This window comes from Opisthorchis viverrini, assembly GCF_000715545.1.
Source record: "Opisthorchis viverrini unplaced genomic scaffold opera_v5_165, whole genome shotgun sequence".
In the NCBI taxonomy this organism is placed as follows: domain Eukaryota; kingdom Metazoa; phylum Platyhelminthes; class Trematoda; order Opisthorchiida; family Opisthorchiidae; genus Opisthorchis; species Opisthorchis viverrini.
This window is the reverse complement of record NW_008751822.1, coordinates 960,311-975,575: the sequence shown is the minus strand read 5'-3', so window position 1 is coordinate 975,575 and position 15,265 is coordinate 960,311. Positions and strand designations below refer to the sequence as shown.

The 15,265-nt window shown below is 43.7% G+C and overlaps 2 protein-coding genes across 2 annotated transcripts in view; one reads left to right on the top strand and one right to left on the bottom strand.

Annotated features, from left to right (window-relative positions):
- T265_07313 (hypothetical protein) overlaps positions 1-10,658 on the top strand; it is a gene marked incomplete at both ends in the record, with an annotated part of 43,280 nt that extends 32,622 nt beyond the window's left edge. The window contains 3 exons of the mRNA XM_009172800.1: positions 3,868-4,020; positions 6,309-6,495; positions 10,206-10,658. Coding sequence (XP_009171064.1) covers positions 3,868-4,020; positions 6,309-6,495; positions 10,206-10,409 — 544 coding nt within the window. The remainder of the gene's footprint in view (positions 1-3,867; positions 4,021-6,308; positions 6,496-10,205) is intronic.
- A 3,364-nt stretch (positions 10,659-14,022) lies between these two features.
- T265_07312 (hypothetical protein) overlaps positions 14,023-15,265 on the bottom strand; it is a gene marked incomplete at both ends in the record, with an annotated part of 21,004 nt that continues 19,761 nt past the window's right edge. The window contains one exon of the mRNA XM_009172799.1: positions 14,023-14,373. Coding sequence (XP_009171063.1) covers positions 14,221-14,373 — 153 coding nt within the window. The remainder of the gene's footprint in view (positions 14,374-15,265) is intronic.

Genomic DNA, 15,265 nt, shown 5'->3' with positions numbered 1-15,265 from the left:
AAAGAGCTCATAATGTTATTTTGTGTCAAGAAGGACAGATCGGTCAACCGGGTCGAATGTGCCTTGGAAATCCAGGAACACTAGAACTGTGGGCCGCTTATACGTATGGCGTTGTTCTAGCACCTGATACAGTGTGAGGAATTGATCCACGCAACCCATCCCAGGCCGGGACAGCATAAACTATCTCAGTATTATCTGGATCCCAGGACTCTGGTTGTGACAGAGAACGAAGTCCCAGTTAGAATCGAAGGTTTTCCAAACCAAATATGCCTTTATGCCATATCCTCCTGGCCTTCTGTCGAACATGTCTACCGTACTTGGTAGTACGGTACCCTTGGTACCCTTGTAAGGCAAACAACCGTGAGAGCCACAGAAAAGAAGGAACGAAAATTTTCCATAGACCTTCACCAGCAAATCTCAAAAATTCACCTTTTTTGGATGGTGTTCGGTCCCGTTATTGGGGTCTATCAGATAGCAAAACGGTGGTTCATGGCTACCGGTTGTTTTAACTGGACCAGCTTGGCCTCTATTATTAGCACTGTACAAGATGTCTTGTAACTTGACCCTTGTTCTTTCTGTTTCGTCTTTTTTATCGATCTAAATGTGCTCAACTCATACAGCTCCAGCCTTGAAGAAGCTCGTTCTAACTCAATCTCAATAGAGCGATATGGTCATTCGACCCGTTCTCAGTAGATGCCTGTTTTCCCGTTCGTCTTCATTTTCGATGGTGAAATAACGAATCCAGTTGTTGTAGCATACTAGGTGTCAGCTATTGGTTCCAGAAGTCAGTGTGACTTACGGAAAATACACTGTCCCCGAAACTAGAATTAAACGATCGTATCGACGTGAACCATATGATTAGACTAGTGTTTGTCGATAAACATGTGCTATCGACTGTGGTGTGGCGTTCAGCACTTCCGAGCGGTATGAATTCACTGGTTAACGTGACCAGATAGATCATCGTTAGAGAGAACGTTTACTCCATGAACGAGTCAGCGTCACCAGTTAGGACCAACTATTGAAATTACGATTCGATGGTGAACTAGACACATATTAATTAAATTTTGGAAAACTTGCTGCGCATAAGTCTGTCAGCAGGCTCAAAAGATTGAACTCGGAAATCCGTTGAAAGTGCCCCAAATACACTCATTTCTCAAGTGAGATTTCGTCTTACAAGTGTCGCTAGTCTACGCCTAAAAACCTAAAAGCATTGCACATGTGTTTCGTCCTTATTGTGAATCATCATCATCGGTGTTTGTCTCACGGATCTCTCGAGTTCGCAACTTCCCGGTTGGCAGTTGAGGACTAGCCTGTCCGACCATGATCACCTGATCAGGAGTATTTAGAAAGGACATGGTGCCACTCATACTTCAATCGCGGAATTCTCCTACATGTATTCCCGCTTCGTCAGAATTTGCTAGAGGTTAAAATATTCTGTAGGTGTTTACGGCTCTTCGAAACTTCCACTGTGTGTGCTTCTAACTCCAAGAAGCATGCCCTGCTTTCTTTCCAGCGGTTCATAAAGCAAGATGCCCGTTTTAAACACACTTTTTCGAGAAGCTTATTAGCCTGGGAAATACTAAGGCCATTGTATTGGTTGGTCTCCATGACAGTACTAGATCACCGGAGGGCCTTATGGGAATAAAAGTAAATGAAATCTACTACACCTCCATTGGTGCTGTTCATCGGCCACAATGTCGGAGATGTGCACAGCTGAGTGATATAAGTATGGGTTGGAAGCCAAGATTGTTTGCCCCAATTATCATCGAACTACTCCACACCATGGGCTAGGTTTTTTGCATCCGAAATTACCTCTTACTTCAGTTGATCTGAAGTAGAATTTTTTCATACGAAATTGCCACCCAGTGGTAATAAATCTGTTGGAATATGTGTATCAGTGGAAGTATGGTTAAAAATTACCAATGAGCGGACATAGTAAATTTGCATAGAATGGTATTAACGCTGTTGGAGTTTCGATTGGAAAGGGTACAATTCCGATGAATGAAGCCGATGACTCCACGAGTTATCGCTGTGGGTAGGGGTACTGAGTTGTCGTGTGTTGCCCTGAACAAGACTTCCGACACACACTCAACTGAAAGACATTACGCGGTTTCCTTCTACAAAACGGCACTCCATAAGTCTTGGTCACCTGGTACAGTTCATGGCTAGCCGATGGATTTGTGGACAAACACTGACCACGTTGATGAACATTTGTTTATTCTAAGACAGTGACTCAGAACGGAAGTCAGCAAAACTGTCTGCCTGTCCGTGCAACTTGAAAGCAAGGGAGGAACCACTTCAGCAGAATCACACAAGCCGTAAAAGTTGCACTTGTATCCCGAAATCGGCATACTTACTATAACCCCAATAAAAACGAAACAATACGTTATAAATAAAACGAGAAAGTCAGAAGATCAGTAGTTTGAAACGGTGCTTTTTTTCTACACCAGATCTCATGTACAACAAAAGTTCACGAAACGCAGTAGACTTGCACGAACCATAAACTAACCAGACTCAACATACTTGATAAGAACAACCTTCCAGGAAAGGTCCAGTGATCTCGAGTTTCCTGCTGACACGTTGTGAATTGCAAACTCCCTGTATACGATAAAATCAGTCAGACTCTTGTGAGTCTCCCAGGCACACTTCCGCATGGCGAATGCATGCAATCCTGATCAAAACTTGTAATCATGTCAATGGTGGGATTCTCAAATGACGAGTAACTGGGGGCAATGCGTTTTGCTTACATGAGATGTCTTCGTCAAAAGACAATTAGTTTCTTGGATTCATGAAATACATCACTCCAAGAAGCTATATCACACTCCTTGTATCCAGCTTTTCCTTCTGCTTGGCAAGTATCAAAAAAAGTAAGTGGAACCATTATATTCGGACCACAACAACCGTCCATCAGAACCCTAGTGTATTATATCGTATTTTTTGCTTGGTATCCCCGATGACGAACTTGTCAGAACGGAATGCCCAGTCATGAACCGAATCTGTTGTTTAAACAAATGCAGTGGCCTGTCAATTTACAGTCATAAAGGTGATTGTTTGTAGTGTCTACTTGTATCCAAAAAGTCAATGTGATTTGTACTGTTTTCTACTCCTTTGAAGACGAAATGCTCCGAAATTAGCTGACCAGGTGTCTGTATGACAATGACAGTACCGGCTGGTAGGTTAGTTAGCATAAAACGGATGGTTTGTAGCAAAGACTTCGTCGTGAAGAGCTTTGCTCTCTCATCATTTTTCATGCGTTAGTTTCTGTTGTGGTGGGTTGCAGGATATGTATTGTTCGTATTCACATCAATCTGGATTGACAGTCGTCCTGATGTAATTATTCTGGTGAGTTCACACCAAGGGGAGGGGGAAGCGCTGAACTCGAGTTTCGCTCCTATTGGAGCTCATCAGCAGTGCATATCCAACAGCTGTGCCGGGGCTTGAACTCCGCGCATCTGACATGCGACGCGAGCGTGTTGCCACTACCCCACCTGGGCTATCCGACATGGAAGTCCTTACAGGTAGGTCGATAGATCGTCACAACCAAGCCAGTTACTGGACTATCGTTCGATGAGTCGGGTACACCAATCACATCGATCGAGCCTGAACACGTCTGCCTGTTCAGGAGTGAAAATTTAGATTCGTCCAACGTGCGCTTGCATGCAGACGAGCCAAACGAGGACCGAATCGGTGCTTTTGAACAGAAAAGTACGGTTTCCCCCGTTCGTCGGCCTCAATCAACGTCATACAATCACGCCAAACGGCAACGCACGAAAACAACATAAATAATTGTGTTTTAGCTCCTGGTTCTCGTGGTGTCCAGATTGTTTTTTGTATCATTTTTTCTGGAAATTACTTTTTTCCATACAGGTACTTCCCACTGATTTACAACCTCAGTGGAATGCCTGAAAAACTGGCCAAATACGGTGACTGGTATGATTACCAGAAGACAGCACGTGCCAACATCTTCAGAAGAGATCACGTCAAGGTTGAAAATATGGCCACAATGCACAGACTAATGAGGTAAGAATCAATGTACACAACAATGGTCGGATTTGGACTACTCTGAAAATATTTATGCATTCAATACGGTTACCTAGTTTGGCTACTTTGAAATTCAAAAGATAGTTACTTTTGTGCATTCTCACTTGCGTCAACCAGCAATCTTTTATTCTGTGACAACGAACCCCTTGACGGGTTCACAAGATGGGGAAAGCCAGAATATTTGTCACTGTCTTCACTCTGAATTTCGCATTAATTGGAAACCAAGTATTTTGTGAGCCGAAAACGATGGAATAACGTCAAGTTGTTCTTATCTGCTCACTGTTACTGGCCCGTGTTAGAATTCAGCTGTTTTGGCAGTAAATGGTCTGGAACCGAGGCTAGGAAAGTCAAATTTTCTCGTAGATTCTTGGGCTTGAAATTCCAATTACTAATTCACGCAACAACATAATTCACGGTTCAACATATGGAAAACGTGCGCATTTTTTATTGTTCAACTAGTGGAAACAAATTAGGACTATCATCCGCCTTTCTTCGACCATACTTTTAATTTATGTTTGTGAACTCCCAGCGCCTGCGTACAATTCAATAAGCGCGACTGGATTCACATGAAACTCGTGTCGATATGGAACGACGCGTAATCCCCTGAGGCCTGTTAGGGTGTGGTCCCATCACCTTAAGTGTCCAGGTGGGGCACAGTAATACATACGGTCTCATTACCATTGTACACCGCTATCTGTTGCGTTTCGAGCGAAGTATCCCAGACCGGTCAGAAGGTTTCATCCTTGTAACTTCCAACACAGAAGTCTACCAAGCTCATACATGCTTGTCACTTGTCTGGTGTCGGCATCAGATGCTTTAAAACGCCAGGTCCTGTTAGAGCCACGACGTTCCTGGTCAAGCCAAAATATCAAGGAAGAATTTCCGAGGATGACTGAACGATGTTAGGTCCTGACAGCGGGATAGAAATGAGTTCACCAGATATCTCGGCGATAACTTTTGACTGAAGACATTTGAAGATACGTAAGAACATGGATTACTCAATCAGGTAGAGATTTAGGGACTCCCCCCCCCCATTAGTTTTTAACCATAGTTTGTGAAATTCCACTAGTTGATTCCGTTTTTATCTGAGAAAATGGCTGATAATATTTTTGAACAAGTTAGTCTAAACTAAACCAAACCAATTCTCACATTATGGAAGACCTCTCTGCGGGCAAAAACCTGTCACATTTAACTCTATGTTTTCTTCCACCTAGCTGAGATGAGTTAGGCAGGTAACCTCGTTTATGCACACTTGTATCGCTAGCCTAATCTTCTCGACATTATTTCATTATTGCTTCCTGTGGAATAAAAGTATTGTGTCTTAGCAAGAGCAATGTGAAACATGTGAACAACCCTCCAGAGTTTCTCGCCGGTCAGTTTAAATTTCGTTAGTGGCACTTTGACAATTACCATTCTTGTCATTCTTTCAGTACTAGCTGAAGAATTAAGCAGATATGTTGACCAACTAATGAAAATCCCATGATGCCACCAGAAATTTGAAATTAGTGACGCAACAAAGTCGTCGTATCAGATACAGATTCCTGCACAAACAGGGGCAATGCTACACCAACATCCCTGTAGAATGACCGGTTTCATCCGGCCCTGCCGACAGAGGTTATGGACAGCCTTCATTTTGCATGGTTTGAAAAAGCCAGGCATCCACAGCGGCCGTCATCTCAGCCAATTTTTCCCACTTTTGAATTACAGCAAAAATCACGTGAACAACAATGTTCTCTTCCTCATGAACCACTGGAGAAGCGGTTATTCACCACTGTGTTATGCTTACACTTGGATCAGTTTAGCTTATCCATCCTGTGATTTTGGGTCAGTACACAACTTGAGGGCCACATTGGTCCGGGGTTGTTTACACAAGAGTGACCGAGAAGATTTGGTCGTAAACATCCACACTGCTGGACTTTTATTATCATCCGATATTTACTTCCAATGATGCTGCTTGATCTGACAGTACATCTGTGTATCTATGGCAAAACTTGGCAAGCTGGATGAGCAAGAAGTAGCGAAGATCCGATGGATCACAGGACTATCATCATTAGTTGTTACGAGTAGGCTTGTTCTCGCACTCCAGACTGGTAATATAATGCACCGGTAAAGTCGTCCGTTCAGTTCCACAAACAGAATATATTTTGAATATCCCGAATCATGCGACACAATACAGGTTATCAGGCTCGATTCAAAGGCGGTTTTCGACAGTAACATCGACCTCCACTGTATGTTCTCATAGGTGCACCGAATCCTTTCTTTCGTAGGTACAATAACTTTACTCACGATGAATACTCAAGATGCGAGTGCAATCCTCCCTACACCGCTGAAAACACCATATCCTCTCGCTCTGACTTGAACGCCCCTGAAGGAACTTACCCCATATCCGCATTTGGATATCGAATACACGGTGGAACCGATGTGAAGATAGTTGACTTCACACTTATTCATCAGGTAAGTGGTATAATGCAGAACTCATCCAGAGGAAACTGCAGTTTATAACAGGACAGGACAGGACTCCCAATAGTCCCGAGTTAGTTTACTCTTACCTAGGTTGACTATTATTTCTTGTAGGCCAAAGCCCTTTATTCGGTACTGTGCTTTTCACGGATAGTTTTTCACTTTGATACTGTTGGCTTCTCTGTTCGGCAAAGACTACCTGAATACTCGATTATTACAGTAGAGCTACAAGGTGTTTCATGGTGGGGAAGTGAGAAATGATCCCTTTGTAACTTCAGCTGAATCTATGTTTATGTTCAAAAAGACTGGCTTAGGTCAGTCGGTAGCCGACTGCTTGTTGTTCGTTTTACTAATGTACGTTCTATCTCATGAAGCAAATAAACAGTGATCTCAAACACAAACAGGGCGCACCCATAGCCCTAACTGTTACAGCCAATTTTCAAACTGCACCGGAGTAGCCTTTGAAACATAGAAAAACAGACGTTAATCAAACACCCGTGGACCGGAATGACTTTCTTCTGTAAGGCCGATCGTTCGAAACTGACTTCCCTTGTCGTAGTGAAACAGAAATCAGCGGAAATGTCTCGAAATTCACTGCGCTAGAAGGTGGTGAATTACGCACTCTTCTTTGCTGGGTATTTTTGGTCACACCTTTACCTTTTGTTGCTTTGTGTGTACACAGCTGTATTTTTTTCTCAAGCTGTCTCTCAGTGATGAAGGAATCACTGACGAAAATTCACCAACAAATAATATAGTCAAGCTCTTCAAGCCTTCCGTAAGAATTATTCTGAAAGCATCCATTTAGTCTGGCACGTAATGTGTTTAGATGAGCATAACCAAATAAAACAAAACTCTTTTGAAGCTTCTGCGGTTCTTCATTTCATCCTGAGCGAGCATCCGTAGATGGGTTTGGAAGCGAATCGAATCGCTTAGGCGTAAATACGGCTACCGGTTAAAAATTGACGCTTTGTTTTACTCAGCGGCCGCTACTATGTGAAACCATACTGTCTTTTCTACTTATTGAGATTTTATCCGAACGAACTATGCGGTTTACAACGACGAGTAATTTCAGTTGTTCAGCAGTCCATGGTTGTAATGCTGAATTCAGAATTCCTGTCACAACCGTTCCGAGTCGCATAGTAGGGTTTTTAGAATTTTTTCGGTGTACTCAGTCGCATTCAAGGTGAGAAACCGAGCGGATAGCACTAAAAGTTCTCGCTGTTGTGTTCCAAATTGCAGATGGCGGTTATCAGCCAGCTCGGTTAGTTTTTATTCATTCAGCCAAAGGATAATGTGGGTTCAATTTTCCAAAGCTTATTGAATGATAGGTGACCCTAAATTGCCGACACAGCTGTGCTGATTTCTACACTTTTATCAAAAAATTCAGTTTTCGCATTTTCTCCGTAAAAGTGCATTTAAAACAATTATCTCTGTCGGTTTTCCGCGTTTTCTAGAAAAAAAATATGGTACTGTGGCGTTCGGGAACCCGTTGCTCTTCACAAAATCAGTCCATCACGGGAACCTAGTGCATTTTGACAATTGGGAGACTTCCGTTTTTTCTCAAATTTAAAACATATGGCGGTGAACAACAAAATCAATTTTTTGGTCGAACTTTGAACATTGCTATTCCATTAGAGGTAATCTGCTCGGAGAGCACTGGTCCAAAGAAGAATAATCTGGCGCCGCCCTTTCACTCGCACACACAGACGATTAATCAATATTAGAGAAAAACAATCAAATTTGATAGGACAGCAGACGTCTTGTGAATTCAACGATAGCACGAATAGAACCGATCGCGCGGCCCCAACGGTATTCTACATAATACTATCAAACCTGTAGCCCACGGGATAGCGAGTTCGCCAGCTGGCACCAGAACAACCGGCTCAGTAGAATGTACTACTGCATTCAAGGACTGCGAGGCGGTGCAACATTCGCATGCATTGAGCGCCCATACGATGTACCTGTTCATCTGACAGAAACTATAGAAAGGTCATAATCACCAAATTACCCTGATGAACGCAAACCAGGCTTGAGACCTTACAGTAAGGCTGATTTGGACTGACTGAGACCCAAGACCAATCAATCAGTATGGTTTGTGAATCCGTTTACACCAGTATTCACGTTAATCTCAGTAATGTGGTCAAGGTAACTTTCCCTTGGAATAAGCAAAGTGGTTTTTCCAACCCAAGAATCTGTTGTTTTGGCAGCCTATTTCGCAGAATCACAACGGATCCGTGAGCCATTGGAACGGAACGAAAACAGGCTTACGTAAAACCTTGGTAAGACGGCACGTCAATAACCTAGAAGGAATCGTGAGATAAATGCAACGAAACTCGTCATCCTATCTGCAAAGCCTATGAAACCGTGGTTCGATCTGTCCTATCATTATACGGGTTCCCCAAAATACTGTTCAACTATAGCCGAAACTTCCAGTAGATTATGCTCAACTGTGTTGGAGATTTGTCTGGTGCAAAACATCATAGATAACTTGACACCACACCCACCTTGTTACCTCAGCAACATGCTTCGAGAAACGTCTGCTTCACAGGGCATTTTCCGCCTAAGCAGTGATCTTCAAATGAAGATTTCGGTGCAATGGGGGCAGGGGTTCCAGGCTGAATGGTACAGTAGAGGACTCTCTACCAATTAGCCGGTAGAGAAATCAGTGTACTACGAATCTGTGAAATACAAGTCTGCGTATGCGTTGCGTTGCGAACTCAGTTTGTCAAATAAGAAAATAAACCATATCACGAACGCCCACATGAAGTTGTCACATTCCGTATCATTGATACTGATGTACCAATGGTATTTAGCTGTCGTAACCTAAACAGATGGCTTCAGAACAGAACACAAGCATGTTAGAGTTGTGTTTGTTTTGTTAATCAAACAATTAAGTCGGATACACAAACACTAACACGTTTGGGGTCATGTTTGTTGTGGCGATAGACACCCGGTAATTTCGTCAGCATACCAATGAGTAGAACTTACAGTTGCTCCACTTGTCTCACCTATTGCGTAGAACCTTTCGATGGAGTTCCGTATCCCTTTGGAGAAAACCAATGTTCTGACGTCGGTACACGTGGACAGATGATTTCGTTGTAAACATCAACTTGCCTAATACAGTCCAACATTCATATGCTCGATGCCATTTTTACGTCCACAGTGCTTCGTAATGACAATGGTGACCAGAGATGAAGACGAATTAGGATTTCAGGATATCACGACTGGTTCTGAGGATAACCTTGAAAGCGGCTCATTTGAACATAGTTTTGGTTCAAATAAAGTAGGGGATAATTCATTGTTATTATGACATACATCTAGGCAGTCTGCCTAATTCAACGATCCTGCCTGGTATTTTTGTGCGCGTTGATAATCGGATGATCCATTTAAAACCCAAGTTCCTTCTGACTTTCACTCAGGGAATTATCATTGTGCCCGTTTTTCTGGAACTAATGGGAGCGAGATTTCATGTTCAATTTACAAACTTTTGCCACCAGGAAGAGCGTCATTTTCCGGCAATTCACAGTAAGGTGGTTTCTTACGGTAAAAATAAGTTACATGCTTCTTTTACTCACTGAGTAACACGGAATATTTTATTATTACTGGCAGCTTAACGCACAATCTATTCCATTATTGTTGACAAAGGGAGTTGCTAGTCAAGTCTGAACTTTCCAACCTCTGTCCTTTCATCGATTGCGTCCTAGATGAACATGGTGGCTACCTCGGGACCAACCTACGATGATGTGCCTCCATTCGAGTGGTCCAAACTCCCAGTGTCAGTTCCGAGACCCTTCATGCACCCTGACAAGTGGATGTTCAAGCCTATAATGACAAACTTCCCAGATTACACGGTTACTCCTCAGACAAAACTTCCGACACTTCTTAAAGTGCTCCCCAAGTCCGCTTGACCGAGATGATCCATTTTGATTGAGTCCGCAACAACATTATTTGATTATGTGTACAACCTAGTTCATCGACAATCCATCGTTTCCTTATTTTAACACACTCACATTGTAGCCTCATGCACTATATCAATCTTGCTAGACTGATGTGATCTACGTTAATGAAATTCTCCCCTGGAGGAGGATGACCCTCCCTTGGTGACTGTAAGTTTGTACTGCCGGCTGTCAGACTTTCCCTTTTTACTGAATCATGCGTTGTTTCATGTGTTTTCCTTGAAAACACCCTAGCTCAGTAGTCTTTGGTCGGACCAATGGCTACCGGGAAGACTTTCTGAGCTTCATGGGCGCGGCCGCACCCATTAAAGCATTAAACGACGCTAAAGCATAAAGCAGCGCGCCCACTTTACTGACAACCCTCCTAACTGGCTTTTCATACAAAGCATTCCAGCTGTGCTTGCATCATCAGGATTGAGCACAGATGCTTCGTTATCGCATCATAGATACAGTGTAGAAAGACCTGCAAAAGGACGAGATGTTTGTCTCGTCGACGAGGCGAACGGAACAAAACACACAAAATCGATTACATGTTTGGTACGTGACCATGCAAGGCTGAGTAAAACATACCGACCGAGTACACAACGGCCAAAGTACGCCAGTGTGCCACTCCACAGCGTCACTTAAGACATTTCTCGGTACACAGGAACGCAGGGTACGTTAAACATATTTTAGTAGCCACAACGTGATGGATTTTGTTTGCTTTCCTGAGGACCCTGACTGCTAGCCAATGCCTTGCTGTGTACATACTGCAGTCAATTAAGAGGGCATCTGCGATCAACTGATCTGGGATTTTTGAAGTCTTCAGAGCGGAGGTTCACATAGTGAAATGAAACTGCTTCCATTGTTACCTAGTACATACAATCCTTCCATTTAGCTAAAATTGGTCTCTGACGTCAAAAACAGCACAAGTTTTGAATATTACTCACTCGCTGATGTGCATTTTGACCTTTGTCAGAGTTCAATAAGCATTCTGTGCAGCTTCAAAGAAAGGCAGACCCATCGAAGCTTTTCAAGTTGACATTTCAAGGGGGTAAAAAAGACGGTGTGATCAGCGGTTTGTGCGGCACTGCCCAAGCATTTGACAATGAAAACATGTGACCAGTACTTACTTTACCTGGTCAAGGTCGTGTCTGCCCGTTACCGTGTACCAAATTGTAATCCTGGAGACGCCAAAAGACTTTTTTCGACAAGTGTAAGACTTACACCCCTGTGATCGGGAGTCGCCTCGGACACACCTTTCGGTGAATGAATGGACACAGCTCTCTGAAAGGTGTTCTTGTTCTCAGACAGTTCACGTAATTTACTTATGCATACTCGTCATTGATCTTGGATAGCGCGGGTGAAAACTCATGCGGCTTTATAGTCCGATGACGTTTCAAGGCCGGGGGCATATGATACAACGTGATTAGGATGAGGTCCGAAATGTCATTGGAGTCGCGTGGAATATTGGTAGCTCCGATGTATTTACTGGTAATTAATCAGCTGACTGTTGATTGGTTCGCCAGTCAGTTGCCAAGACCAGATCAACGGTCGTCGATACACCGTCTGGCGGTTCAAATGCTGGCTTTCATGACATATTTACTTTTTAGTATTGTCTTTGGCTCACTCATGTACGAACCCAATAAACTCCTGTGAATTCGCTACAGCACATCAATTTATTGAACTTTCTCATCCCACCACCTCCAGGTCCACAAGCAGGTTTAATTTGAGGTAGAGTCTAACGAATCAATTAGCTGAATCATGTTCGGAGACCGAGGTAGATGAGTGACCGTTCTAGTATCATGGTTTCTATATGCACGCCACAAAGCAAGACAGGGAGGGTTTCTTGCGTCGCCTATAACTGGCTTTCTTCTCTAATGTATGCCCCAGGGAAATCGCATTAACGTAGTTCGCAAAGTCAACCCACTGTTTATTAGAGAGCTGGTTTCTGAGGTTCACCGCACGAGACCATAATCTGAGTTCATTTGTGTGTTCCTGAGTTGTCAGCAGTCCCACCATCGGCAGCTCACTGCAGTAATTACTGAGCCGTCAGGAGCAGTTTGCAAGTGTACGTTGGTCGTTTCATAGAAAAGTACCCGTTTCCAGGTAATGTCAAATGCCTGAGACTGTGAAAGGTTAGTAAAGCTAGACCGCCGTCCGTGCAGCGTTTCAACGTAGACTTCACGGTTAGGTATTTTTAGCGTACAGCAGCGACAACAGTGTTTATTTTAGCAAATTCGCGTTCACACCACTAATGTTTGGACCGTCCTTCTCCTGTCCCGGCGCAATTATTCTGGTGAGTCCACATCAAAAAGCACTGGACATCAGTTTCGCTCTTAGCAGAGTATATCAACAGCGCGTAACCTCAGCCGTTTGAACTCCGGACATCTGACATGCGATGCGAGCGTTAGTGCTATTCCACCAGTGTACGCTAGACACACGAATTATCACCTCTAACAATCGTCACGAGTAACCTCGAGCCGTTAGTTGCACGACGAGAGAGATATGAGGGTTTGCAACTGTTTACCTCTCAACCAACCCAACGCTTGAGCTATTCGGATTGAGAAACGTGATTTGATCTTGAGCGACATTTCTGAAAAGATTCGAATCGTCGATTTCCACTTTCTCACTAAAATAACCAAGCAAACTAGGGAGGTGGTCTGTACAAATTTGCCAAAACCAACACAAAGTGGTGGATGAAGACGCCACACCATTGTATCACGAAGGTAGGCGACAACTATAGACCGTTCATACGCGACTGCCATGCGCATAATTTCATTTGGCCGACAGAAAACTTTTGTCGCCAAGCCCCTACACAATTCAGCACGGTCTGTTGCAAATAACATGCAGACAAATGTTCCGTAATAGTCGAACTGCTCGCTTCTCAATGGGCTGGTTTACTTGGATTTTTCGAATTCTTTTGTGGTGCCAGCGTTGCTTAGAAATGTCATAGCTCGAAATTTGTTTGCCTGGGGATGCCCTCATTTGGGCGTCAAATGGGACCATTTAGCATCAATCGTGTTCCGTCGTGGACAACGGATCTACACACTTAAAGTATCGGAAAAGAATATAACGCGAACCAAGAATGGTATGAAGATTTCTGTATCGCGGGCCGAGATTAATCACAAGCAGAAATGAAAAGCACCATTTTCTCTAGGGATTTATTACTAACCAATGGGCGAAGTTTCACTTTGATAGGATGAATCATCATTAGGTCGCATGTGAACCGGGAAACGTCGAACTGGATAAATAGCCGGAGCATTCACTACTCCAGCCCAGACGGAAACTACTGACTGCAACTGTTCCCGTTATCCAAACGCAGATGCCAAAAACGGTTTAGTTCAATCGTGCTACTTCGCAAGAGCACCTGCTCGTGAGGGACACCCTCTACTTCGATCTGCTCAGAGTTCCCCGGGTCAATAATCACTGCCCTAGAAAGTTAATCCAGTAATTTCCGAAGCGCTAATAGATCGTGAACATCAGGGAATAAGTCCCCGTGTACTGAACTGGTACCCATTCCTCCCGTTTATGTCAAAAATCCCCTCAGAGACCGGAAAATCTAGAACAACAAGATGCCATTGGTGTTGGTTGATCGGTCAAGAATAACTAATCATGGCGCAAAACAATGTGTACACGGTTTCTACAACTGTCGACTTTATAAAAGGTGCAAAAGTCCAGAATGACAATCAGGGCGTAGACCGAGTTTGCGAAACTGGACAAACACCCTGGTTACATGACTAAAGCATGAATATTGGCGCAGGAGGAGTCAACAGTATACAGTTCATGTGCCGGCAAGATCCGTTGTGTCGCCCGGAGCCGGCAACTTGTGATGGCGCCACTCTCGTTTCTTCCGGTTCGCCTCGATCGCACTTTGAACCACGGTGTCCATCATCGGCTTGGTGAGAATCCCGTCCTCACTAGCGTAAGCAGCCGTCTATTGAAAAACCGCGAGAAGCAAAACGAATTCCTGTATAGAAGGCAATATCATACGCTGGTTTCGAATCGAGAGAGAAAAACATTCAGTATTCTACAGCGAAAAGGTTTTCCGCCTGTGCGGTCACGGATAGGGTTGAAATAATGGTTCATATATAGCGTCTTTTCGGTTCACAGCTGCAATGCAACTCGAAGGAGGCGCGATGGCTGAAGTACTGCCAGGTCGCTCAAGGCTAGATAGACAAGAACAATCGGAAATCCAGGGTTGGTTTCGAACAAGGCCCTTCGCACAGCAACCTCTGAGCTCAGGGCTAACTATTACGTAACGAGTGTACGGAAATCCACATAGATGATTACATGGAAGCTCTTCACCAGAACACTAAAAAAATGGCATGTTAGCCCCCATCGGATCAATTTGAACACAGGCATAATCACCACCAATTCACCTTGAAAGAAAGAATTGTTCCTCAGAACATTACTTCTAAGGCTGCCGGGGACCCTCCGACAGCCCACCACCAGTTACACCCTTCAGGAGCTCATCAGGTAGATGTAGTCATAAACACCACATGAACCGAAAAGTGTGGCGTCCCTTGTGTAGCATATTCAATTGGAAAACATTATGAATGGGAGAATCATCTGGCTCTGCTGTTAAAACCAACCTGAGATACAAATGAGTGTGTTTCATACACGAAAAGAAACGCGCCTAGGATGTACTGTGATCATGAACCGGGCATGCGCATTATTTCTCAATTTTGCCAGAAAGCGATACGAGGAACCACAGAGGCATCAACTAACTGCCATAAAGCCCTGATCACACGGCTTTGCACCCTCTTACATATACCGAGGGAGTATATCTTGCACGTGTAGGTTTTCCATATATATATATATATATA